Below are 27,841 nucleotides of genomic sequence, written 5' to 3' on the forward strand. Positions count from 1 at the left end.
CAAACCCACCATTGCTGGACCAGACAGGCCTGGCAAAAATTGCTCTTCACTTCGCGGTTTTGTCTCACCAGTGGTGATGGTCAGATTTGCGTTTATTGTTTAAGGAATGAGCATTACACCGAGGCCTGTTCTCTGGAGCGGGATCGATTTGGAGGTGGAGGGTCCGTCATGGTCTGGGGCGGAGTGTCACAGCATCATCGGACTGAGCGTCTTGTCATTGCAGGTCATCTCAACGCTGTGTATTACAGGGAAGACATCCTCCTCCCTCATGTGGTATCCTTCCTGCAGGCTCATCCTGACATGACCCTCCAGCATGACAATGCCACCAGTCATACTGCTCGTTCTGTGCGTGATTTCCTGTAAAACCGGAATGTCAGTGTTCTGCCATGGCCAGCTAAGAGCCCAGATGTCAATCCCATTGAGCACATCTGGGACCTGTTGGATCGGAGGGTGAGGGCTAGGGCCATTCCCCCCAGAAATGTCCGGGAACTTGCAGGTGCCTTGGTGGAAGAGTGGGGTTACATCTCACAGAAATAACTGGCAAATCTGGTGCAGTCCATGAGGAGGAGACGCACTGCTGTACATAATGCAGCTGGTGGCCACACCAGATACTGACTGTTACTTTTGATTTTGACCCCACCTTGTTCAGAGACACATTATTCCATTTCTGTTCGTCACATGTCTGTGGAACTTGTTCAGTTTATGTCTCAGTTGTTGAATCTTGTTATGTTCCTACAAATATTTACACGTTTAGTTTGCTGAAAAAAACGCAGTTCAGTGAGAGGACGTTTATTTATTTTTTGCTGAATTCATAACATCTTTCTATCAATATTAATGACATCACAAAATATACATTAATTTTCCATATTCCATCTCTCATCATTCCCACCATTCAGATGTTGAAATATATTGTCCCAGTATTCATTGATTGATGTTGAAGTTTTGGGTTGTCACTCTTCTGTAAACACACAGACATTCCATTCTCCCAAGCTAGAGACCAGAAAGGAGTCGGTCTGCCGTGAGGTGTCATTAAAAAAAAAAAAACATCAATCCCTCCCCATCCCCCTCTGCGGGTGAGAGGGTTCTGTAGAGCTGATCCACGATAACCGGATCTTTGGATCCTCACAGGAGAGCCATGACATGGTGTCAATTTCGGACCCCACTGTACAAACACAAACACACACTTATCCTTGTGGAGCCATTACTCCCTCGGCCCTGTTACCTTACACACACTCTCTCTCCTGGCTCGGTGCGGCTCGTAAACAGCCCAGAAGGCCCGTGGGTCCATCCGGACGGAGAGCCCGGGGGAGGCCGGTATTCATCACAGTGATAAGCCCACTTAAGCTCTTCTCCTCACCTAATTATCCATCTGATTTATAGGGACAGGCCCCTGGACGATGGATCTCCCTCATGGAAGCCAATCAACCTCCAGCTCAGCCCCAGCCCGATTCCCAGCCCCAGCCACACAGACTCATACCATCTCCCTCCTGGGTGGCTGTGATTTACTCTGGTCCAGACAAGGGCACACACACAACTCCCACCTTCTCATCACCTCAGTCTAGTAACGCTAAACCCTAGATCAGAGCGGCTTTATAGCATAGTAGGAATGTCTCTCTGGACAAGACATGAAAGTTCGGGAAGTGGGGAAAGACAGAAAAGAGGGGAAAGAGAAGATATATGGAGAAGGGAGTGGAGGGGCGGGGAGAAGGAGAGACAGATGTTTCCATAAAAATTCAATTTCAAACTATCCTGTTCAACTAGCTGGGATTGAAAGTGATTTGTACCAAATAATGCTCAAGTGGGTAGATCTGCTGTGCTGTTTACTGCTCAGTGAAGGGATTGTACTTAATTTGCTGTACACTACAAACTTGGTGTGTAGTTGTTGCATGGGGTTTGTGGGTGCCGTGCATGTGTTGCTAAGGCCTGCGTGGAGAACGGTAAAACGAGAAGGGAGGGGCAAGTGGAGAGTTCAAGAGTCTCTTGGACTGACCTGGCTGTAAACCTTTCAGGAGGTCAACTTACTGTGACCTCGGGGACCTCTCTCTCTCTCTCTCGCTCTCTCTCTCGCCCTCTCCTACCTGTGAACCTATAGAAGAAGAAAAAAATAACTTTAGACATTTCAAGCCTCTGGTCTTTGTTTGGTCACCTGCGACCAAAGGGTCAAAACTCTGTCATCATCACCAACAAACCAAAACACATTTGGGTGCACGTAAAGAGATGAGAAAGGTATGTCTCCCTTTTTCATTTCCTGGCACCATTGGTCCAACCCATGTACAGTTATTGTGTGTCAGCTTCCTGTCAGCGTGACAATGTGGTATCTCTAAAGAGTTTCAAAGAAGGGTTCAAGCAAAACAAAATGCCAAGTGAGGGCTAACAGAGGAAGAGAACCGAAGGGAAGGAGAAGAGGGGAGAGTGACAGCACTGGGGGGTATAAAAAGGCTGGAGAAGATAAGGTGACCTGAGTTTCGTTTTCCTCCTCGGCATCTGAGCTGCACCTGTCTCCCATCCCTCCCTCCCTCCATACCTTTCATACCCCTCCACCCGCTGGGCTCCTGACAGGCCCTGATAGCCTTCGAGCTTCCAGAGGGAGGGGTGCTCCTACTGGGGCTTGCCGGTTGAAATTCCCCAGGTCTCTGATTCCCGGGCTGGACCCTTCAACACAGACACAGACCTAGCCAGGCTGCAGCCTCAACACAAGCCAAGTGGGCATGAATTGGCCAGGTGATAAGTTGTGGTCTAGAGTTGGAGATGTTCCATAGACAGTGGTGGAACTACATACTGTCTGGGTGTTTGTTGTAAGTGGGGAGGATATGGAAGATGGACATGGTGGATGGACGCTGCCAGTGGATGACCCTGCCCTGACTTTCCCCTTAACTCCTCCTTGTGTTCTGCCAGCCAGTCCCCAACCACCACCACTTTCACCTCTCTGTAACCTTTCAGATGGGATATGGTGTGGTTTCGCAAGGCATTTAGTGTACTATTTCCTCATCTCCATCTTTCTCTCTTGTACATGAGGAAAGAAACATTTGATAGATGTAGACTCACCCGGACAACATTCTCCATCACATGAAAACACATGACCTCGGTGCCACACATTCATGGCGAGTATATGAGCTGGACTCCCCCTCTCCTGTTCCGTTCCGCATGTTAAGAATTAGAGCACGGACAGTCAGACAGGCGGTGAGGGACAGGAGACTGACGGGCCGAGCTCTCCTGTTATTCTTGGCGAAGGAGGAAGGAAGGTCTGGGAGGAATTGCTCTTGGACCAGTCACGGGACCGCAACCAAACGCATTGCTGACAGCGAACACGAAAAAGGACGGGCGGGGGGAAAAATGGTTTGGAACGACAGCTGACCGCCCCTTACCCCCTGCAGCCTGTAACCCCTTCATCCCTCAATTTCTTCATCCCTCCTCTCCTATCTCCCGCTGTAATCTGTGAGTGTTTCGGAGGGGTCAGGGCGAATGCACTGAGTTTGACCTGTCTCCATGTCTTCCCAACACTCCACCCTACCTCCTCCTTCCAATAAAACCACACTCACTCACACACACACACACACACTCCTCCTTGGCTAACAGTGCGAGAGGGGGTGTCGGGTAGCGGGAGTTGGCTAGAATTGGAGAGAGCTCATTGTTTATTGAGAGCGCTGGTGATGAGAAAAGTGACGGCTCCTGCAGATAGATTTCAACACGCCATGCATCAGCTGCCCAACCGAATCTAGCCTGACCCCAGCCTCTTGTTTTTACATGCAGCGAGGGAGAGGGAGGAGAGAAGGAGAGAGAGAGGGGCAGGGGATATACAGAGAGTGGGGGGGGGCAAATTAGAGCAAGCAAGAGTTGGAGGGAGAGTAGATAAATTGGAAAACAAATGGAAACCAGGTCAAATAGAGAGAGAGGGGAAGAGAGAGAAAAAATTAAGGGTTTGGCTGGGAGAAAAAAATTGAACTGAGCAATGAGAGAGGATGGAAAGAGGAAAGGGGAGGGCAAGTAGTATAGATATATCTGAATCCTGGTAATAGATTTGCATATGTATGTAGTAGTGTTGTGTGCATTTCCAGACATAATAAATTATATCATTTATTTTAGCCCTATCACTCTAACTCTCCTGCCTCCTACTCTTTTTCCCTACCATGTCCCTCTCTTATTAACTCCAATCTCTTCATCGCCCCTTGCTCCCTATTTCCCTCTTGTTTTCTCTTATTCTCTCTCGCTCTCTTCGACTTCCATCGCTCTCCCTCTGCTTGGAGTTCTAAGTGTGGGGCCCCTGAAGAGGCCTCTGGGAGACCCTGTGTGATGGCTGAGGCTCAGACCGGAGTCAGAGGGGCAGGCAGTGGGGACATTCTGCAGTCTGAAACCTTTCACTGAGCATCACACCTCCTCTGTCTGAATTTCCTCCAAAGCTCTGGGGAATTCTGGGAGTTGGAGTCAAACCCATGCTCCTGATGGACGACAACAACCACCCGAAAAACATGAGGGGAGAAGAGAAACATGGTTCATTTAGATTTGGCCCAAATAATCTGTTTTTAAGCGAAACACTGACTGGTGCTCACACAACACATCTGGTGCATAAGAGGTGCATAACCTCTGTGTGCTTATTTCATAAGACATGATGCCAATGACTCCCTGCAGACCTTTGGAACACATCAAGCCAACTAGTATAGCTTGTTTGGCCTGTAACATGTTTGACCAATACAAACATTACAGTAGAGGGATTGTCAATGTAGGGGACTAGAGGGATCAACAAGATGCTTACATATGACGGACACACTCATTTTGACCCTAAACGTCACTGACGTGCATGCATCTCTCTAATTGTCAGCTCTGCGACTGAGCCCAAGTGATTTAATGGAGGGCTCAGTGACGTTAGGATGCCTTCATCAGGTCGGAGGTGACGGGGGAGGAAGCAGTCATAATCAAGAGACAAACTCATCTACGGGGGCAGGAAGGATCCAGACCTGGCAAACCCAAGGACCCATAATGAGTGACCGTAAGATTGTCAGGGCATTGAAGTTGAAACACGGTCAACGTGTGGTCATAGGTGTTGGAATGAGATCACGCTGGGATCTACAGGTAACTGGCAAAATAAAGGAACCACTTGAGTAAATGAGGAATACAAAGTATATTGAAATCAGGTGCTTCCACACAGGTGTGTTTCCTGAGTTAATTAAGCATTTAGTATCCCATCATGCTGAGGGCCATGTATAAAAATGCACAGTTGCTTATTGTTTTGGCTACAGGGGCATTGAAGTTGTTCTGGTGCCTCGTGGTGGCCCCAACACCCTATTAAAATGCTTTATGTTGGCGTTTCCTTTATTTTGGCAGTTACCTGCATGAGGTTTAGAGTGGTTTGTTGTCACCTGTACAGTAATCACTTTAGTAGCTAGCTACTCTGACAAAGAGAGTGTTAAGGTAAGTCAGTGAAGTAAGAGGAATATAAAATGAAAACAAACCGTTTTGAAAGTAAAATGTTGATGCATGTTCTTTATCTATGACGATGGACCATTGGGTTGTCACAGAGGTAGCAGACATTGATCGATTGTGGTCATGTTGTGTTTGCTGTGTGACCACTGTGGTCACAGTGCGGTCCTGGTGTGGTTGCAGGGCGGTCATTGTTGTATACGTGATTGATCAGCCCTCGCCTTGGCCCTAGCAAAGGAAAAGAATGTAATTTTAGCTCAAGCTGCTAATTTCCTCTCTGTGCCAAGAGAAACAAGTGTCCACATGCAGTGTTAGTCCAAGATAAACTTTTCTATTGTGCCAGCTTCATTCAGCACCCACCAGCAAGTAGAGGTGTGTATGGGTGGGGATGGGGACATGGGGTCAGGAAGGAGCAAACTAGTCCTCCCTCAATCACTGAACAACCAACCACCTGACACTGCTCACTCCACCACAGGAGGCTGCTGAGGGATGGTGTAGCAGTCAGACGTCTTTTTCCTGTTGTGTCCCTTGTATACATCTTTTTCTTCGCATATCTTTTTCAAATATTTACCTAAACCTCAACTTCTAAATACTCTCCTGCAACCCGCCTCACCCAATGTAGCATGGATCTGCTTTTTTTCTAAAGTATTTATATTTACTTTGGATCTGGAATCCCTCAACTGAAGCTAGCCAGCTAACTACCTACCACCTACCTATCAGTCAGCAAACTACTGCTAGCGGTCATCAGCTAACCTTTAGCTCGGAACGCTCTCGCTTGCTTGCGCTTGCTTGCCCTTGCTTGCCCCGGTCTGCTAACTGCTTGCTTGCTTGCAAACCCGGTCTGCTAAACCAGTCTGCTAACTGCTAGCTTGTTAACTGTCTGCTGCTAACTGTCTAAATCGCCATGTCCCCAGCCAGCCCAACCACTTACTGGACCCATATGTTCACTTGGCTATGCATGCCTCTCTCTAATATCAATATGCCTCGTCCATTACTGTCCTGGTTAGTGATAACTGTCTTATTTCACTGTAGAGCCTCTAGCCCTGCTCAATATGCCTTAACAACCATGTTCCACCTCCTACATATGCGATGACATCACCTGGATTAAACGTCTCTCGAGACTATATCTCTCTCATCATTACTCAATGCCTAGGTTTACCTCAATGTACTCACGTCTTACCTTTGTCTGTACACTATGGCTTGAATCTATGCTATCGTTCCCAGAAACCTGCTCCTTTTACTCTCTGTTACGAACCTGCTAGACAGCCAGTTCGTATAGCCTTTAGCGTTACCCTTATCCTACTTCTCCTCTGGTGATGTAGAGGTTAATCCAGGTCCTGCAGTTCCTTGCTCCACTCCCACTTCCCAGGTCATTTGTTGACGTCTGTAACCATAAAAGCCTTGGTTTCATGCATGTTAATATTAGAAGCCTACTACCTAAGTTTGTTTTACTCAATGCTTTAGCACACTCCGCCAACCCGGATGTCTTAGCCGTGTCTGAATCCTGATTTAGGAAAATCACCAAATACCCTGAAATCTCCATCCCTAACTACAACATTTTCCACCAAGATAGAACTGCCAAAGGGGGTGGTGTTGCAATCTACTGCAAAGATGGCCTGCAGAGTTCTGTCTTACTATCCAGGTCTGTACCCAAACAATTTGAGCTTCTACTTCTAAAAATGAACCTTTCCAGAAACAAGTCTCTCACTGTTGCCGCTTGCTATAGAGCAGTAGACCAGCCTCTGCCCCCAGCTGTGCCCTCGACACCACATGTGAATTGATTGCCCCCCATCTATCTTCTGAGCTCGTGCCACTAGGTGACCTAAACTGGGACATGCTTAACACCCCGGCCATCCTACAATCTAAGCTTGATGCCCTCAATCTCACACAAATTATCAACAACCCTACCAGGTACAACCCCAAATCCGTAAACACAGGCACCCTCATAGATATCATCCTAACTAACTCGCCCTCCAAATACACCTCTGCTGTTTTCAATCAAGATCTCAGTGATCATTGCCTGCATCCGTAATTGGTCAGCGACCAAACAACCACCCCTCATTACTGTCAAACGCTCCCTAAAACACTTCTGCAACCTGGCCGGGGTATCCTGCAATGACATTGACCTCATCCCGTCAGTAGAGGATGCCTGGTAATTCTTTAAAAGTGACTTCCTCACCATCTTCATAAGCATAAGCATCCTCTATAAGCATGCCCCATTTAAAAAATTAGAACTAGGAATAGATATAGTCCTTGGTTCACTTCTGACCTGTCTGCCCTTGACCAGCACAAAAACTTCCTGTGGCGTTCTGCATTAGCATTGAATAGCCCCCGTGATATTTACTTTTCAGGGAAGTTAGGAACAAATATACACAGGCAGTTAAGAAAGCTAAGGTTAGCTTTCTCAAGCAGAAATTTGCATTCTGTAGTACAAACTCAAAAAAGTTCTGGGACACTGTAAAGTCCATGGAGAATAAGAGCACCTCCTCCTAGCTGCCCACTGCTCTGAGGCTAGGGCACACTGTTACTGTCAGGATTTGGCCAGGGTTGTTACGGTTTTTGGTCACTAGATACCCCCATTGTGCCTTTTGACCTTTTGTTTTCCCTTGATCCCCATTATTATTTGCACCTGTGCCTTGTTTCCCCTGATTGTATTTAAACCCTTTGTTTTCCTCAGTTCTTTGCTCTGTGTTTGTATGTTAGCACCCAGCCCTAGTACTCTGTGAACTCTTGTTGATCCCGGTGGACTCTCTTGTGGAATTCTGTTTTTTGTTCTTGTTTGTTTGTTTTTGAGTATCTTTTGAGGCTTTTTGTGCTATACCTTCCACCTTGTGGATTGACCTTTTTTGTCTTGGAGGATTACCATTGTTCTTGTGGAATTCCTTTTGAGGTTGTGGAGTTATATGTTTTCCTGAAGAACTTCACTTTTTACTTCATTAAATACACCGTCTCAAGTACTGCTGTGTCTGCCTCATCTTCTGGGTTCTGTCGAATATTCGTGGCTCAGTTGGTTAAGTGACTGTTTCTCACTCCGGAGACTCGGGTTCGTAACCGGGTCCTGACAGTTACCATTGATAAATCCACTATAATTGATCATTTCAATAAGCCTTTCTCTATGGCTGTCCATGCTTTCCACCTGGCTGCCCGGCACTCTCCACAGCAACCCGCCAAAGCCCCCGTCCTTTTCTCCTTCACTCAAATCCAGATATCTGATGTTCTGAAAGAGCTGCAAAATCTGGACCCCTACAAATCAGCCGGGCTAGACAATCTGGAGCTTCTCTTTCTAAAATGATCTGCAAACCATTGTTGCAACCCCTATTACTAGCCTGTTCAACATCTCTTTCGTGTCGTCTGAGATTCCCAAAGATTGGATAGCTGCCACTGTCATCCCCCTCTTCAAGGGGGTGACACTATAGACCCAAACTGCGACAGACCTATATCTATCCTACCATGTCTTTCTAAGGTCTTCAAAAGCTAAGTTAACAAACAGATCACCGACCATTTAGAATCCCACCATACCTTCTCCGCTATGCAATCTGGTTTCAGAGCTGGTCATGGGTGCATCTCAGCCACGTTCAAGGTCCCAAGCGACATCATAACCGCCATCGATAAGAGACATTACTGTGCAGCCATATTCATCGACCTGGCCAAGGCTTTCGACTCTGTCAATCACCACATTCTTATCGGCAGACTCGACAGCCTTGGTTTCTCAAATGATTGCCTCGCCTGGTTTACCAACTTCTTCACTGATAGAGCTCAGTGTGTCAAGTCGGAGGACCTGTTGTCCGGACCTCTGGCAGTCTCTATAGGGGTGCCACAGGGTTCAGTTCTCGGGCCGACTCTCTTCTCTGTATACATCAATGATGTCACTCTTGCTGCTGGTGATTTATTTTTTATTTTTATATCCACCTCTATGCAGACGACACCATTCTGTACTTCTGGCCCCTCTTTGGACACTGTGTTAACTGACCTCCAGACGCGCTTCAATGCCATACAACTCTCCTTCCGTGGCCCCCACCTGCTCTTAAATGCAAGTTAAACTAAATGCATGCTATTCAATCGATCATTTCCCGCATGTCCTGCATCACTACTCTGGACGACTCTGACTTAGAATACGTGGACAACTACAAATACCTAGGTGTCTGGTTAGACTGTAAACTCTCCTTCCAGACTCACATTAAGCATCTCCAATCCAAAATTAAATCTATAATCAGTTTCCTATATCACAAAAAAGCATCCTTCACTCATGCTGCCAAACATACCATCCTACCGATCCTCGACTTCGGCGATGTCATCTATATAATAGCCTCCAACACTCTACTCAACAAATTGGATGCAGTATATCACAGTGCCATCCATTTCGTCACCAAAGCCCCATACACTACCCACCACTGCGACCTGTACGCTCTCGTTGGTTGGCCCTCACTTCATACTCGTCGCCAAACCCACTGGCTACAGGTTATCAACAAGTCTCTGCTAGGTAAAGCCCTGCCTTATCTCAAATCACTGGTCACCATAGCAGCACCCACTCGTAGCACACGCTCTAGCAGGTATATCTCACTGGTCACCCCCAAAGACAATTCCTAATTTGGTCGCCTTTCCTTCCAGTTCTCTGCTGCCAATGACTGGAACGAACTGCAAAAATCACTGAAGCTGGAGATTCTTACCTCCCTCACTAGCTTTAAGCACCAGCGGTCAGAGCAGCTCACAGATCACTGCACCTGTACATAGCCCATCTGTAATCAGCCCATCTATCTACCTCCTCTCCATACTGTATTTATTTATTTATCTTGTTCCTTTGCACCCCAGTATCTCTACTTGCATAGTCATCTTCTGCACATCTACCATTCCAGTGTTTAATTGTAATTACTTCGACACCATGGCCTATTTATTGCCTTAACTCCCTTATCTTACCTCATTTGCACTCACTGTGTATATAAACTTTTTTTGTTTCCTTTTTTTTCTACTGTATTATTGACTGTATGTTTTGTTTATTCCATGTGTAACTCTGTGTTGTTGTATGTGTCGAATTGCTATGCTTTATCTTGGCCAGGTCACAGTTGCAAATGAGAAGTTGTTCTCAACTAGCCTACCTAGTTAATAAATAAAGGTGAAATTTAAAAAATATATATTTTAAAAAGGGGAGGGTGGCTCATAATAATGGCTGGAACGGAGTAAATGGAATGGCATTAAACACATGGAAACAATGTGTTCGATGTATTTGATACCATTCCTCTAACACCGCTCCAGTCATTACCACTAGCCGTCCTCACCATTTAAGGTGCCACCGACCTGTGCACTACACACTGACAACCCCACTCTAACAGTCAGCTCGTTTTCTTCCCGCTGTTGTAAGTCACAACTATATTGTGTTCTGTCAACCTCTGAACCCTCTCAGTCCGCCACAAAGACAAATGCAAGTCCATAGGTCCATGGTATCACGTTATTATCTAGTTTGTCAACTACGTCAGTGTAACCCAATTGCCCCCTAGTACACATCCGTTCTTCTTTATTTCCTCATTGAATAGGTGGCCACATTCACATTTGGCCAAAGTGCAGGGATGACTATCTTTTATCTGTACTAGATATCATATCCGCTCATATCACCTGTATTCATTTAGCACGCCATGACATGATGGGATTTAGCCCGTCATAGCATAAAGGCGCGGGCACATTTCACTCACCTGAGCATGACATTACCGTAGCAGTCAGGTAGTTGAAAGAATGCTACAGTGGGAGACGCTGTGCAATAGGAATGTGCCATGACGTTTAAATCGAAAGCTATCGGGCATTGAAAATGACATTGCACTGATCCTGTGACTTATTACTATGTCGTTGAGACCTTGTCGATTCTAAAATGGAAATATGCGCTATTGTAGGATATCGGATTGAGTGTGAGATTGAGCCTGGAATTATATTGTTTAAAATAATAAGTAGGTCCATGTCATTTTGACATAAAAGTTCAATAAAGTTTATCAATGAAGTTAGTTAGCAGTTTAATGCTTATAAAATAGACAGCTCCTTGGTTAAACTTTTTCTGTACAATTTTCGATCAAACGTTTGTGTGGTGAGACCACGCAATCTGTCCGGCTCCACATGACTGCGCTTCTGATGTTTTCCCTGGGCTTTTTCACTCTTGTCCGCTGGAGTTAGGAATGTCACGTCGATAACCTTTTTGATCTGGATTCACACAAAAATGTGATGCGAAGCAGAGAGAGGCTTGTCCGTAACACTTGAAACTAAAAAATAACAGGATTTTAAAAAACTACACTCAAACTCAAGAAATGTACCTTGATTGCGAAGATCGTTTTGCTCAAAGAAATTTGAGATTGAGCATATATTTTAGTCGCTATATATAAATGTAATTTTATCATTATACAAATCATTTACACATGGACTGGTCTTGTTATTCGTTTCTAAATATGGTACAAAATTGGAGGTGGTTTGGGACCATGATACAACGACAGTGCTCGTCAAATGATGTCTTGCAGGGAGGCTCACTCACAAGGTCTGTAAATGCTTCATTCGATTGAGCAGCATTGGAAAGCCACCCTGTACTTTCTATGGCCCACATTAATTGGGGAGAACGGGCTTGGGGTAATAATGGCTGGTAGTTTCCATGTATTTGATGACATTCCATTCGTCCCGCTCCAGCCATTTATTACGAGCCGTCCTCCCCTCAGCCGCCTCTACTTACTTGCACGAATAATTTGCTCTGCGCGACTAAGAAAATGACACAAAGTTACAATGCTATTGTGGAATAACATGGCATTTGATAATTGGATAATAACAATAAGCTGCAGCAGTCATCAGTAGCCTACTATTACGAGCCTATATGATCATGTAGGCCTGTGTAGCCTGCTGATATTCATATTATGAACATTGATCATCATAATACGTAATCATAACAATTATTTTTTTTATAATTTCCTATTGAGACATTGTAGTTGAAAATACTCTTTCGAGTATTCAACGTTGTTGACCATGTCGTGGACAAAAGCAAAATAGGTGGAAAAAAGTTTTGATGCTGCTCTGTAAATCATAATGTCATGGGCCTGTAGCCTTCATATAAAGTTTGTCCTACAATATTTTCTGCATTATGTTTTATAAAACAAACAAGTTTCAGCTCGTTATTTTTTGAAGGCACCTATGTTCAACACAATTGTCTCAACATGTTAATGGAAAAGTCGTCGTTTCATTAGACCTGTTATCTTTTATGAACAAATACACAATTAAAGCTTAATAAATGAGTAATAAAGTAGCTGTTTAAGCTTATGGTTATGAATTCATGCTATAATAGTTCTGCTACGATCCTTAGGCTATACAATAATAACTATAGGCCTATATATACTTATTTCGATTAAGATATCCTCGAATATTAGATTTAATCGGTTTTCTGCTACATCTACTTTCGTGATTACATTATTTTTGATTTAAAGAAAGTAAAAACATACCTTGAAGAATCAGCATTGGCGGAAGTTGGCCATCCAAAGTGACTGTCAGAATGGAACCACATAACAACACCAATTATTAGCAATAATAATAATATTAAAAGCTTAATAAATATATGTGGAAACTATTGTTGCACATCAGAATAACAATTCAAAGCTTCAGTCTGTCTCCTTTACATTTTCAATAGAAACAAAGTGAATTAGTGAATTCTAACATTGTAATAAAGTTGTCATGGGTCCTTTTTACACATTTTAAACGCATTTATACTATTAGGGTTTGGTAATCAAAGTGTTTAGCATTTAGCTGTACAAGGGCACTTCAGATATGCTATGTCAACATCGATTGAATTTATTTTTAAAGGAAACTGGACATATTCTGTTAAATTAGTTAGCCTAACATCTAATGTAAATACATGATATCTCTGAAAACTCAATACAGAGAGTGAATTTTGAACCTATTTTAGAATTAGACTAGTTTGTGGGCTAATTTTGATGAAGAAAATCATAGGCCCGATCAAGGAACCTTCGTGATTCAGGATAGTAGGATAATTAGTTCTGTAGCTGTAAAATCTGTTTGTAGAAATCTGCAATTAGTCCTGAATAAAATGATTTTAATATTAACATTTCCAAACAATGCTTTAAGCATTTAACTTAAGTTCCTATTGATTGAACTGTCATTTTTGCCTACCATTTTGTGACGTTTTACACAACAATTTCTGATGCAATGTCTGTCTGTGCTATGCGCGGGCACGGGACATTATGCTTCTCGTTTATGTATGCATGTATTCAGTGAAGGCCTGAACTTTGACCTTTTTACAGGCAACAATTGGAACAACGAAACTCCCGTCATTCTTATAGAAATAGGTTCGCTGGCCATGAGTTTGAGAAGCTGGGCCTTTTATCGCTTCCAAAATGAAAATGTACAGTACAGAACTCCTTAAATAGAATCAAATGAAAGAGAAATAAAAGAAACGAGACAACGGTGAGATTCTTTAGAATTTGAGCCGGACAAAGCGAGCCCCGGAGTGCTGCTCCAGGACGGGCGCTTAGAGAGAGAGACCTGCGGATGACCCCGGAGAGATGGAAGCTCATCTACGGCTACTGACAGGCTGACCCACGCCTTTCGAGAATTAATTTGGGCCTGAACTCGGGGTGAACCTGGGCCTGGGGAAAGCGAAGCTTGGCAAGCCGGGGCTGTTTGAGGCAGGGGCCTGGGCAAACCAATCCGCCTGTGTAAATATTGAAGCAGTCCGTCAGGGGGTCGTGGATGAAATGGAACTGCCAAGTCTGCGTAAACTTTGGAGAAGAGATGAGGCCACGAGAGAGAGCTTGGAAAAAAAACTTTGTCAAACTCGTTTCCTCAAACCCCCCCCCATGTTGTCAGCACCCTCCAGAACTCAATCCCTAACACCTTAAATTAAGCCTGCCCCCTTGACTCACCTGTCCACTGCGGACTCGCCCTGTTAGCTCAGAGAGGCTAAATTGGGCATTCTAATTGCATGGCAAATTTAGACCGGGCTATCTCGCGATTCTTGCTTTGGGTGGAGGGGGGTGAGTTGAGATTCTTTCAGGGTGAACTCATCGGGTTACCCCCTGACTTCTGATTTTTCCTTCCATAACTCATCTCAAGTTCAGGAGGCTGAGGTTTCTGCAAATATTGTTTTCGTCTTTGATGTAGTATTTGAATTTGAGGAGAGTATGTAAGCCTGACATGAGTTGAAATGGGGAAAAACTATTAACACATGGTTAATAGTTCAATAGTTCAGGGCTCCACTTTACAGATAAACAAAATAGGTCACCTAGTGAAACATGGAAATGTCTTAAATTCTTTGTTATAAAAATAATTTTGCCTATTGGCCTACTATTATATTAAGCTTTATCTGAAAGGTTTATACCAGCATCATTCATGGGAATTGTAGGTTTTGGGCCTATACCAGGGGTCTCCAACCTTCTCTAGCATGACAGCTACTTAAAAATGGCTCTTTTTTTCTAGCTTTCAAATAGGCACATTCTTCTCTTTTCCTCTCCCCTGCAACTCTTCCCCAGGTCCTTAGCATACAATATAAAGTAGTGCAATGTGTTCTGTCAATATACCTGGTAAAATATGAGTTAATTAACAACTCTAAGTGGGGCCCTATAAATTATGTTTTCTGAGTTTTATTTATCTTGGTTTTAGATTTGTTTTGTTTTTCAACTCCATGTGAATGCTTTTATCACACCTGAAGACCTTTTTTCATCTGGAAGAAAACTGCGGCAGTAGCGTAGTGGTTTCGGTCAGTAACCGAAAGGTTGCTGGATCGAATCCCCGAGCTGACAAGGTAAAAAGCTCTCGTTCTATCCTTGAACAAGGCAGTCCACTGTTCCCCGGTAGGCCGTCATTGTAAATAAGAATTTGTTCTTTCACTGACTTGCCTAGTTAAATAAAGGTTTGTAAAAAAAACATTTTGCATTAGTAGTGTAATTCCCCCTTAATTGCGCATCTGGCCCTTTCAATTGTGCCTCTAGCTAGTGAGTAATGTGCCATCTAATGTGCCTGTCTAGCTATGGTTCTGTACTGCTGCTGCTCATTTCATGGGAAAGTTTGCAAATAACAAATAATAGACACAAATTGTATACTTCTGCCAGGTAAGTCTACTTTGGGGTTAACATATAATTGAGAAGGTTTTCGGGAAAGTATTTCTGTCAAGACGGTTATCACATCAACTGGTGTCTGATACCAGTGATATTTGTTTACGACAGTTTGTGGTGAAACACGTGACAATTGCATGTACTTTCAGAATTGTTTGGTGAGCTACTCATAGGTGGGCTGCGAGCTTTGGACAACTCGGTATACCACCGTATGCCTATAGCTTCTTCGTCATTTTGTGACGATGTGCAACGACACTGCGGGGATCAGCGGCCGGATCAAAGCTCTGCAGAGTGAACACAGGACAAACGCCCAAACAGCAGGTTTGAAATGAACATCAACTGCACCACAGATGGTCACAAGGGCACGTCATTGCCACTGTGTGGATCCACAGTACTATCGTGCATGATTTCATGTTGCGTTATAATTTATGTATTACAATGGAGTCTGTCCCTTTAATGTCAGTTATTGTGATCTTACTCTACACACAACGTTATGGCCTCTCTAACAGTTCACATTAAAAGCAATAGTTGGTGCATTGTTTATAAAAACTCCTATATCACCTAGTTTGCGGAATGACTAACCTACTAATGTAACTAATTAAGAAATAGTATAAATACACTATGTCCAGAAATAACCATGCTGTTATAGTTGTCAACCATAAAAGAAGCTCAGCAACTGTCCAATAAACCCCCCACCATCATTAGATATAGGTTTAAGTCTTTTATCAGTTGATAGGTTTAAGTCTTTTATCAGTTGATAGGTTTAAGTCTTTTATCAGTTGATAGGTTTAAGTCATTGTTTAATAGGTTAAGTGGACGAATTGAATTGATGCTGCAGCGGTTCGTTTTAGGGCTACTACAGTTTACATCCGTACCTTTTAAGGCCTGTGTGTGTGTGTGTGTGTGTGTGTGTGAGGGGGGGGGGATTGGATGGACAGCAGCCTTTCACCAAACCCCAGTGGCAGAGACGAGCTGATGATTGAGCTTGACACACAGTCAAAAAAGAACCCCTACATTCCTATTTAAATGTGCCTGCTGATCAATGGTCTGTGTTTTAAAATAGCCAAACAATGTCACTAATTCAACTTTCCAACATTTTCTTTATTACAACGGTATAGTGGTCTGTATTACCACAATATTGTGACATACCTGCATGGTACTAATAATTGAAATAGCATATATTCTGTTCTATGTATACCTAATTATCATACACCTGGCTTCTTATCAGAATATTGTTCAGTGAACAGCATTGAGGGGGGCTTGTGGCGTTGTACATAAATCTAGGCTGGTCGTCTACACCTGTATATGACTCTATTTTATTCCCAGTTGAAGTCTGTTTTAGTCTTCACCTGCTATAGGGTCATGCATGGGGACAGCAGTGTCATAACTACAGATGAGACCGAGAGAGAGACGCTCCTTGATAGGCCTGAACATGGACAAACAAACACTGCACGATAAATAATGCGTTTGTTTTCTTCTTCTCGCGAGTTTACCGCTCCAACCCATCAGAGAACGTTATAAACAGTGCAAAGTTCGCACCAGTTTGATTTGAGCCTATACGGAGAGTGTGTGGTAGAGAGCGACCTGGGGAGAGGAGAGTATGTTTACATGTTTAGATATCCCAGAGGCGTCCATGGGTAAAAAGGTCAGCATGTGCCACCCGGAATGCACCGCAGCATTCCACACCCCACGCAGAGTGCAGGGCAACACTATTGGGCTTGTAGGGCTAGTTTCGTAAGTTCCACGGGGGTCATACCAAGGGTAGGCTTACTGTACGCAGTAATACCATTTGAAATAGTTTAGAATTTGTACGTCTCTTGTGTGATGTACTAGCTATTACACATTTTGGGGAAAAAAAACTCATTCAAAAGGAATCGACCATGGCAACAAATAGGCTACTCTAGGCCCATGTTCATGCCTCATGGAATATACTTTATTTTTATTTTTTACAATCAAGATAATCATTAAGACCAATTATAAATGCACTTATCTACCATGAATTACTAACAACAAAATCTGTAATATATTTTTATTTGAGGTAGACAGAGATGAACCAGCATTGATTGAGATCCTTTCCAAAAACATGTAAAACAGACATTAACTAATACAACTCAGTCGATCTGCACATACAAATAGTACAATTCACTCCTATTGCCTTGAAATAGAAATGTAAGCCTAACCGTAGTAAATAAAACTAACTTCAGAGTACCCTGTTTTTCGCAAGACCACTAGCCTATTATCAAAACCTTTGACTCCCTACTGGAAAGGTTACAGCCGTATTTATCCAAAAAGGCCCAATTCATAAGTAAATTGTCGAGTTGGTTTCACTCAGGCAGGTGTTAGACGTTCCTTTTAGTTGTATGACATGATAAACGTGTTCTATCCTCTGGCCATTTAATAATATAAATACTCCCTTTATAATCATCATTCGTCATTTCGGATAACTTCATCTTGCGTGAACCATTCCCTGTATAGGTTTAGTTCACGTCTGCTATTTATACAATAACAATAGGCTATACAGACATGTGTTAACATTACTAGACTGAATTTCATTGGGTAATCCACCGGCTTGTGTTTAAATGAGTAATTTTACTCTATATTTTAATTAAAGAACATCCGCCAAGTCAAGAACACAACTTCCCCTGGAAAGTAGTACCCTGTAATTCCATAGTGCAGAGTCAGTAACACATGAACCCTTTCTACCTTACTTACTGACGGTAAAGTTGCTTCATGTCAAAACCTCTATACAAATAAGAACCAAAAAATAATAATACATTGCAAAAAACACTACAAAATAGAAACAAATTCAACAATAGTATGTTTTGCCAAGAGGCTCCCTGTATAAACATTGTTATAAGGCTCGCTTTGAGATTTGTAAACATGCAAAAAAGTGCATCACTCCAATAGTCGTGATTATGAAGATGTACGACCCTTTACATCCAAACTGATTTTGTGGGGTGGAAAGATGTTGCACACTTCCTCCACATTTGTGCTTTTGTCACCTCGTTTTTTTCACTCTCGAAATGTGCGTTTCGAAGTAATTATTTGAGTTTAAATCTTTTTTTTTTACTCTTACAGACGTGTAGCATAACAAGTTGAATAGTCTATTCAAGCATGTATGGGAATGTTTTGACTTATTATCAATCAATCAACTTTTTTTCACATTCGAGTTCCTCACTTTGAAGTTCAGTGCCTGCAAGTTGCAGTTTATTTGGTCCATTAGGTCTCCGAGCTGGGAGACATGGAGCTGGAATGGTCCGAGTTGTCTTCCAGGTCTTTGGAGGAACCCGTGCTAGAGGCCGGGGCCAGGCCCTCTTTCTCGCGCTTCTTCTGTTTCATCCTGCGGTTCTGGAACCAGATTTTCACCTGCGTTTCGTTGAGCTCGAGGGTGGCGGCGATTTCCACGCGCCTGGCCCGCGTCAAGTACTTGCTGAAGTGGAACTCCTTCTCGAGCTCGGTCAACTGTTTGGTTGTAAAATTGGTGCGGATGGTGTTCTGAGGGCCCATTCCATAGTCAGCCACTTTAGCTGGGAGAAAAAGAGGGGGAGAAACGCATTAGTATGTGGAATAGATTGGATGCCTAAAATACGAAAATTGTATGTGTAAAATAGGAAAATTGTCCCATATTCGAAGTCATATTAAATTCTCCAATCCATCGTTGTATTTTTAAGCTCCTAAAGGGAAAAAAGTGAGACTTGACATCACTACCGCATAAATCATTCTTAATGATTAAAATATTTATTTGGAATGAAGATTGAATAATGTCATACTAAAGGGGTCATCAATTACGCACCCAACCATTTCACGTCCAAACTGTTGACTACTGTATATAGGTAAGTTCACAGACTCAACCTCCTCCTTCTTTTCCCATTACTCACTCCTGAAGAATTAAATAAAGCTGCTCCACCTTTGGGGAGATATAAACGCATATGATACGTGTAATTCCATATTCCGACAGTAACGTTTTACGATCTTTGACCACAGCAGTAGGCCTACTGAGTGAGGTTGAAACGTGGGTCGTTAAACTCAGTTCAGACGGGCCAAGCATGGCGAGGAAGGAAAGGCCCGGGAATACAATGGAGACCAACAAAAACGAGAACTGGGACAAGTTAAAGACAACAGAGTTGGGGCACTTCCTAGGGCGTAAGAAAGCACGTCTGCTCGATGCATTAGTGCACGGGCTGGGTAGACGGGGAGAAAATAACACATCAGGCAAATCTACCAGAGGCATGTCTGGTCAGAGATACCACTATGACCCGGAATGGTGCTGAGAAATCCCCATATGTTGTGGATCAGCGATAGTGGAGTGAGGCAACACTATCCCCAGTCATGTATATCCATTATGGGCTGGAGAGTGCATGTGCATTTACTTATCACGCCCAATAGCCTACCTGAGCGGTGGGTCGACATGTTTGGGTCACCTGGTTGACTTGTAATGAACTTTGAATTACATTATCTGACAAGAACCTTTCGATTTCGTGCATGGGTCAGTGTGATTGTTTTTTTGGACTCTTCCATCTCACCTGTTTTAGGGGGGTTCCTCTTGACTTTCATCCAGTCGAAAGTCTTTCCTTGTGGTGTTTGATCTGCGTCCTTCTCCCTCTCCTGTGAGGCCGAAATGTCACCATAGGTGCTCTGCAAATAACCCCGCTGGTGGACCTGGCCCTCGCAGCCGTGGTGCTGGTACTGTGCCGCGGGGACAGCCCCCTGCGCCCCGCAGTATGCCCCGGCCAGAGAGCCGTAGTTGGGGCCTACATTGGAGGCGGAAAGGCCCGATGATTGATAGTACATCCCTTCCTGCTCGTTGATAAAGTACTGTGGGTGTCCATAGTCCGGGTTTTCGCACGCCTGCGCCCCATATCCCGCAGTGCCTGTACTGCCATATGGAAGGACCATGCTGGCATGATGCGGCTGGGGCTGATGATGATGCGCGTAGCTACTGCTCTGGTGCTGATGTTGAGCCACAACCGCCTGTGCGCTGCCCCCCATGTAAAGCCGTCCATCACCGTTATAGCTGTCACTTGTTGTGCCGGAGCCCGAGTGAAAAGGTGCCGGGAAGTCTTGGTCCAAGTGGTGGTATCCGGACTTGGGTGAGTAGGCGTTCGTCCCACGGTTACAAATTGAGTACTCTAAGAAAGAGTTCATTCTAGAATTCTCCATGTGCAAATTGATGACGGAGGGTCAACCTGCGTTTCGGGGGATTCCTCCTACCCTGCAACCTCTCGGTATGTCATGTGGAAGAGGGGAAAAAAAAGAAGCGCTCACCTCCCTGAGCAGTCACCCTGGGATTCCCTATAACACTTTTTTAACCTCAGCTGCTGGTCACGTGTCTCGTCACGGCGCCAATGGTGAGGGGGACCTCCAGAAGTTTGTCAGCGCACTGCGATCATCGATCACGTAGCTGACATTTGCATGACAAAGCCACTTCAATCAAACCGGCCCATCAATCTGATAACAGCACGTATATGTCAAACCCCTCTGAAGAAACCTCTCCCGAACCGGCAGAGAAATAAAGAAAGAGTTGGAAATTCGCTACCCGCATTTCGTTTCTCCCCTATTTCCCCTATACTTAAAGTAGACATCCATTTGGTTAGGCCTATCAAAGGATTGGGCTATGGTGAGAGGTGGATGCACTTTGCTTATTGCTAAAACGAAATGCATAAAATCCACTGTTTTCCGTGGTCCGCGTTACACAAGGAAGACTGCGTAATATCATTAGATATTTCTGACCCAAGCGAAAAGGGCTCACCACAGAACCCAATATCTGTTTTTGGGTTGAAATCTGTTTAACACTCGAATTGGAAGTGACGCCATCGTTTTCAGGTCGGTCCCGAGCCTGCATTGGCCTATCTAATTGAATCAATGAGCTGATCTATTACAGAAACGAGGTTAGGCCGACAGCAAGCCTTCTGGTAACCCCGGGCCAGCAGAAAGAAGTCAGGATTTCTCTCACTGATTCGGAGAGTCCATTGTATGTACAGTTTCATAAGTGTTGAATGGAACTTTCTGTTCTGTATTCTGAACTAACATGACGTTGCAATTGAAGAAAGGCAGAATAAGCATTACTGAGCATAATAAGAACATAATGCTTATGTTGACATGTGATATATATATTTTTCATCCACATTCCATAACAACCAGGACTCCATCAATAAGTGTAGTGAATGAGTTGTCTAGACCAGTCGTCAACAAGCGTAGGTGGAGTAGGTGGGAGAGGAAAGAAAAGAGGAAATGGCGAAGGCTAATTATTAATTGTGGTGACAATAGGTAAGAAAGTCAGTCTGTTCATGAAGCAGCCCACGCTCAGAGGGAGAATGAAGAATCTCCAATATATATGCTCGTTGATACATGGTGGACAAGAGGGACTAACAATACCACGCCCACAGTCATTTGTTACTTGTCAGGATGTTTACTGTTGGGCTCGCATCCACGAGAACCGGACCGTTGCATTGCGTGGCCAAAAGTTCAAACCAAGTAGCTTGTTGTTTACCTTGGTGATGTCTTTTCTCTCTTAAGAGTATTCCAGCCTTTTAGCCACCACCCCTCAAATGTACTTATCGGTTTAGTAGAGCCAACCTTTAGAGTGCCATTCGATATGATGCCTCACTGCAAAAGTAGTCCTAGTTTTCAAAATATTATTAATGGGTTATATAGTCTATCTTTATAGGTTTAGTAGTCTACTCAGTTACAATCATTTTGTCATTGACTCTATCGGGGAAAAAATCAGTATTTTGGTTAACCTCAGCGTGTTTCTTCAGAAAACATTGATTGCAAGTAAGTCAACCAGGCCTGGTATTTCTCAGGAGAAAATCTCATCTCAACCTGCTCACCCCCACCATCCCCTCACGCACACACTCAACACACTGCCCCTGACGAGTGACCCATATCATTAGTTGAGGAGCGTTGTAACGCCTCAATAACAACAATGAAAATCATGCACTATCTTGCATTTGCTTTCTTGTTTCAGTTTCAGTTTTACACTAGAGCTTAATACTTTTGTATACTCTTAAAAAGCCTGTTCTTATTCTCAATAGTTATGTTTTTGTAACTCCCAATTTCTTTGTTTATTCAATGCAAAACATAGGCAAGATTACATTATATTCGTTATCGACTGTGTTAGACGTCAACTCTAATCTGTGATGTTGTCTTTTTAATTAAAAATATGTTATGAAATAAAACACATTTTAAACTAAGCTATGCATTAAAGTCAATCAAATCCATACATGTCTATCCTTCACTTTCATATAAAACATGACTTATTTTTGTATTCCAACATCTCTGGCAAAGTTATTCAAACTGACAATGAAAAGGTAAAAATGTCCAAACGCTATTCAATATACCAATGAGCAGCCTGCAAACGATTTAAAAGCTAGGTGTAAACGAAATTGCCCACATTAGGCTGTGTTTGTTTGTGGTTATAGTAGACCTATTTCTTACATGGTAATTTGCAATAAACACTAACAATTGTTAACATACAAAACAACAATCAATCAGAAAAACCATTACACATTGTGTAATAGGCTACGCTCCAAATAAAGCTAAATAGCTATGTGAAACGTCTTTTAAATATTCATTAACTATGGAAATTGTTATTTTCCCATTGAATGGCCAATCTTCCTATTGGATGGACTTTACGCACGGCCGCATCTGACTACGCGTAGGCTACGAATTCCTTCGATCGTTTGTGTTCGTTGTATTTATGAAAATACTTTGTTGGATCATTGAAAAATTATTTTTGATAGCTAATATGCTCTCCAATATATCCACGTTTTGTGAGTTTATAATAAACATATAATTTACCTTAACACAATTTGTCATTTACACGGTAAAGTCTTCCAGGCCATTGAGGAAAATGTGGTAAAATCACCAGTTAGCGGTAAGGTTAACAAAAGGTCATGGAGAAAGAAATCTTGATCCATCTAAAGATGAATTCAAATGCAAATGTGAACAGGGATTAGAATCGAACGCTCTGATCATTACCCCCTTTTCAACACTTCCCAGCGTGTAATCCCTTTACCGAAAACTGCTAACAAACAGAACAGATCCGGCCATACAAGCAAATGGTAATGACACTGGTAGGACCCACCAAGCGGTACGATGACGTAACAACAGGGAGTTCGATTTCTTCAATGGCGATGTTTTTTCAGAGTCCCATTCCAGCTTGTCTTATCTGTTCAGGAGCATAAAAGTTATCTTTGTAGTACCACTCGAAACGATAACAAGATAACATTAGAATCTATTTGATTTCACATGTAATCATAATAACACTATCATGACAATAGTAGGCTGGCTACATTAGTAGTTTATAAGGGAGGATAATAGCAAGAAACAATAAATGTGGCTACAACGTGAATATACTTTTATTGATAGCCCAGTGAATTTTAAATAATGCACAATACTAGAAAGTGGAGAAAGTTGTGTAAATAATATATAATAAATAATAATAATAATAAATCTCTTTTATGTTGTGTTTTCAACATGATTTTCTCTTGCCCCCCTTTAGTTGGTCTACTGGTCAGTGAAAGATTCCAGGGCTGACTCTAGATAAGGAACACTTCAGATCTAAGTGTAAAGAGATCTTTGAGAATGAGTCAGAAATTCCTATAAGACTTTCTATTGCCGCTGAAGCATAGCCCGAATACCTCTTAATTTCCCCAGACCATTATGTCTCATTCACCATGCTCACATGATAAGTAACTTTGCTTGAGACCTGTAAAGACTTACAGTGGAAGTCGGAAGTATACATACACTTAGGTTGGAGTTATTAAAACTCATTTTTCAACCACTCCACAAATTTCTTGTTAACAAACAAGTCGGTTAGGACATCAACTTTGTGCATGACACAAGTAATTCTCCCAACAATTCTTTACAGACAGATTATGTTTGACCATAATGACCATCGTTATGTTTGGAGGAAAAAGGGGGAGGCTTGCAAGCCAACGAACACTATCCCAACCGTGAAGCACGGGGGTGGCAGCATCATGTTGTGGGGGTGCATTGCTGCAGGAGGGACTGGTGCAGTTCACAAAATAGATGGCATCATGAGGATGGAAAATTATGTGGATTTATTGAAGCAACATCTCAAGACATCAGTCAGGACGTTAAAGCTTGGTCGCAAATGGGTCTTCCAAATTAACAATGACCCCAAACATACTTCCAAAGTTGTGGCGAAATGGCTTAAGGACAACAAATTCAAGGTATTGGAGTGGCCATCACAGAGCCCTGACCTCAATCCCATAGAAAATCTGTGGGCAGAACTGAAAAAACGTGTGCGAGCAAGGAGGCCTCCAAATCTGACTCAGTTACACCAGCTCTGTCAACTTTATGTGGGAAGTTTGTGGAAGGTTACCCAAGTTAAACATTTTAAAGGCAATGCTACCAAATGCTAATTGAGTGTATGTAAATTTCTGACCCACTGGGAATGTGATGAAAGCAATAAAAGCTGAAATAAATCATTCTCTCTACTATTATTCTGGCATTTCACATTCTTAAAATAAAGTGGTGATCCTAACTGACCTCAGACAGGGAATTTTTACTTGGATTAAATGTCAGGAATTGTGAAAAACTGAGTTTAAATATATTTTGCTATGGCGTATGTAAACTGCCGACTTCCAATGTGCGTAAGTTGGCTCCCTGAGCTTCAGTTTAGCAGGTTAACACTGTTTGGTTGCACACAGGAGACCTGGGTTTGTTACATTGGTGTTGTGGCTCAAGTGAGTCCTTATGATGAGGAGGGGAGTCGAAAGGAGGGCAAATATATCTGAGGAGGTTTGGAACACCCACTTGGGTTATTTGCAGTCTACATTCTAGATCTGAATGTGGCCTTCTATGCTGTTGGTGGATACTTGTCTGATCCCCAACGCAGGCTGTGCCCTGTTGTTTTGTTAGCTGACTTGAATCATACAGATGCAGATGGGCGGCTAAAATCATAATCATCACATCACAGTCTTACAAGCCTTGTTTTGTTAGCAATGTCACTGCAGCCAGACTCTGACTCTACAGAGTGGCAGTGGCATCATCTCCTATCCTCAAGTGCCCCTAAGCCGCAATCTGGCACTGGCCAAGGCTGTATCCCAAATGGCACCCTATACCCTATATCCCTATTTAGTCCACTACTTTTGACCAGAGTCCAGTAGGATCCCATAATGCACAATATAGATATTACATGACATTTAAGTCATTTAGCAGACGCTCTTATCCAGAGCGACTTACAAATTGGTGCATTCACCTTATGACATCCAGTGGAACAGCCACTTTACAATAGTGCATCTAAATATTTTAAGGGGGGTGAGAAGGATTACTTTATCCTATCCTAAGTATTCCTTAAAGAGGTGGGGTTTCAGGTGTCTCCGGAAGGTGGTGATTGACTCCGCTGTCCTGGCGTCGTGAGGGAGTTTGTTCCACCATTGGGGAGCCAGAGCAGCGAACAGTTTTGACTGGGCTGAGCGGGAACTGTACTTCCTCAGTGGTAGGGAGGCGAGCAGGCCAGAGGTGGATGAACGCAGTGCCCTTATTTGGGTGTAGGGCCTGATCAGAGCCTGGAGGTACTGAGGTGCCGTTCCCCTCACAGCTCCGTAGGCAAGCACCATGGTCTTGTAGCGGATGCGAGCTTCAACTGGAAGCCAGTGGAGAGAGCGGAAGAGCGGGGTGACGTGAGAGAACTTGGGAAGGTTGAACACCAGACGGGCTGCGGCGTTCTGGATGAGTTGTAGGGGTTTAATGGCACAGGCAGGGAGCCCAGCCAACAGCGAGTTGCAGTAATCCAGACGGGAGATGACAAGTGCCTGGATTAGGACCTGCGCCGCTTCCTGTGTGAGGCAGGGTCGTACTCTGCGGATGTTGTAGAGCATGAACCTACAGGAACGGGCCACCGCCTTGATGTTAGTTGAGAACGACAGGGTGTTGTCCAGGATCACGCCAAGGTTCTTAGCGCTCTGGGAGGAGGACACAATGGAGTTGTCAACCGTGATGGCGAGATCATGGAACGGGCAGTCCTTCCCCGGGAGGAAGAGCAGCTCCGTCTTGCCGAAGTTCAGCTTGAGGTGGTGATCCGTCATCCACACTGATATGTCTGCCAGACATGCAGAGATGCGATTCGTCACCTGGTCATCAGAAGGGGGAAAGATATAGGGAATTGAGTGTCATTTGAGACACAGTCCAAATGACCCTGCAGAAGTGTTTTTGCAAATGATGATGCAATTGGCACTAAGCGATTTCCGTCAGTATACCCTGCTGTTTTCGTTTCAGCTGGCTGAGCGTGGAGATGCCACCATCCCCAAACCTTTATGGACCCTTATTTTCAGACATGTCCTGCCGCCTCCAGATACGAACAACAATATTTACCTACATGCAAAGCTACTGTCCTTCAGCTCTATCCAAGCAAAGAACGTGTATTTGATGTGTTCTCTCAGGGACGTCAACTCACTCTGTGTACTGTACACAAATAGCTTTGGCTTTTTGTATTTTGTCTCACCAGCTTTGAGTATGTGAAAGTAGTGTTGATCAATGTTTTTCAAGTATGGTGCTATGTGTTTTGGTATTCAGAATGATAGAAATTCTTTCTTTTTTTTGTGTGTGTCACATGCATAATTTAGTCTAGTAGTATTCTGGTGATATGGACCAGTTGCTTTAAGCTCAATATACTAAATCACTAATATAACACTTCTCTAATTTGCCAAATTAATTTACAGTGCCTTCAAAAAGTATTCATACTCCTTGACCTTTTCCACATTTTATTGTGTTACAGCCTCAATTCAAAATAAATAAAACATTTTTTTTTCTCACAATACCTCATCATGATAAAGTGAAAATGAAACACAGAAATATCTCATTTACATAAGTATTCACATCCCTTTGCTATGAAACTCCAAATGAAGCTCAAGTGCATCCAATTTCCTTTGATCATCCTTGAGACGTCACTACAACTTGATTGGAGTCCGTCTGTGGCCAATAAAATTGTTTGGAAATGATTTCGAAAGAAACACACCTGTCTATGTAAGGTCCCACAGTTGACAGAGCATGTCAGAGCAGAAACAAACTCACGAAGTCCAAGGAACTATGTGTATATCTACAAGATATAATTGTGATGAGGCATGTATCTGTGGACGGGTATTAAACCATTTCGAGAGTGTTGAATGTTTCCAAGAGCACAATGGTCTCCATCCCTTTTGAAGTGGAAAAAAATATGGAACTAGCCAGACTCTGCCTCGAGCTGGCCGTCCAACCAAACTAAACAACAGTGCACAAACGACCTTGGTCAGGGAGGTAACATAGAACCCAATAACCACTTTGACTGAACTACAGAGTTCCTTGGCTGTGATAGGAGAACCTGCCAAGACAGCAATCTC

General features: G+C 43.3%; 1 protein-coding gene across 1 annotated transcript; it reads right to left on the bottom strand.

The window, feature by feature from the left end:
• Window positions 1-18,507: 18,507 nt before the first annotated feature.
• LOC124016503 (homeobox protein Hox-B1-like) lies at window positions 18,508-20,702 on the bottom strand. The gene is made up of 2 exons (XM_046332072.1): window positions 20,018-20,702; window positions 18,508-19,021 (listed from the first exon to the last, which is right to left on the bottom strand). The coding sequence occupies exons 1-2, from the start codon at window positions 20,652-20,654 to the stop codon at window positions 18,714-18,716; spliced, it is 945 nt and encodes a 314-aa protein (XP_046188028.1). The 5' UTR covers window positions 20,655-20,702; the 3' UTR covers window positions 18,508-18,713.
• Between the last annotated feature and the right edge of the window lie 7,139 nt (window positions 20,703-27,841).

Source organism: Oncorhynchus gorbuscha, linkage group LG26 (genome assembly GCF_021184085.1).
Source record: "Oncorhynchus gorbuscha isolate QuinsamMale2020 ecotype Even-year linkage group LG26, OgorEven_v1.0, whole genome shotgun sequence".
NCBI classification, from domain to species: domain Eukaryota; kingdom Metazoa; phylum Chordata; class Actinopteri; order Salmoniformes; family Salmonidae; genus Oncorhynchus; species Oncorhynchus gorbuscha.

What these genes read in the sequence shown, in the direction of transcription:
- LOC124016503 (XM_046332072.1), bottom strand. Translation starts at nt 20,654, where the DNA reads ATGGAGAATTCTAGAATGAACTCTTTCTTAGAGTACTCAATTTGTAAC. An exon ending in GAGGAACCCCCCTAAAACAG is followed by an intron (nt 19,022 to 20,017) that starts GTGAGATGGAAG and finishes TTTTTCTCCCAG; the next exon opens with CTAAAGTGGCTGACTATGGA.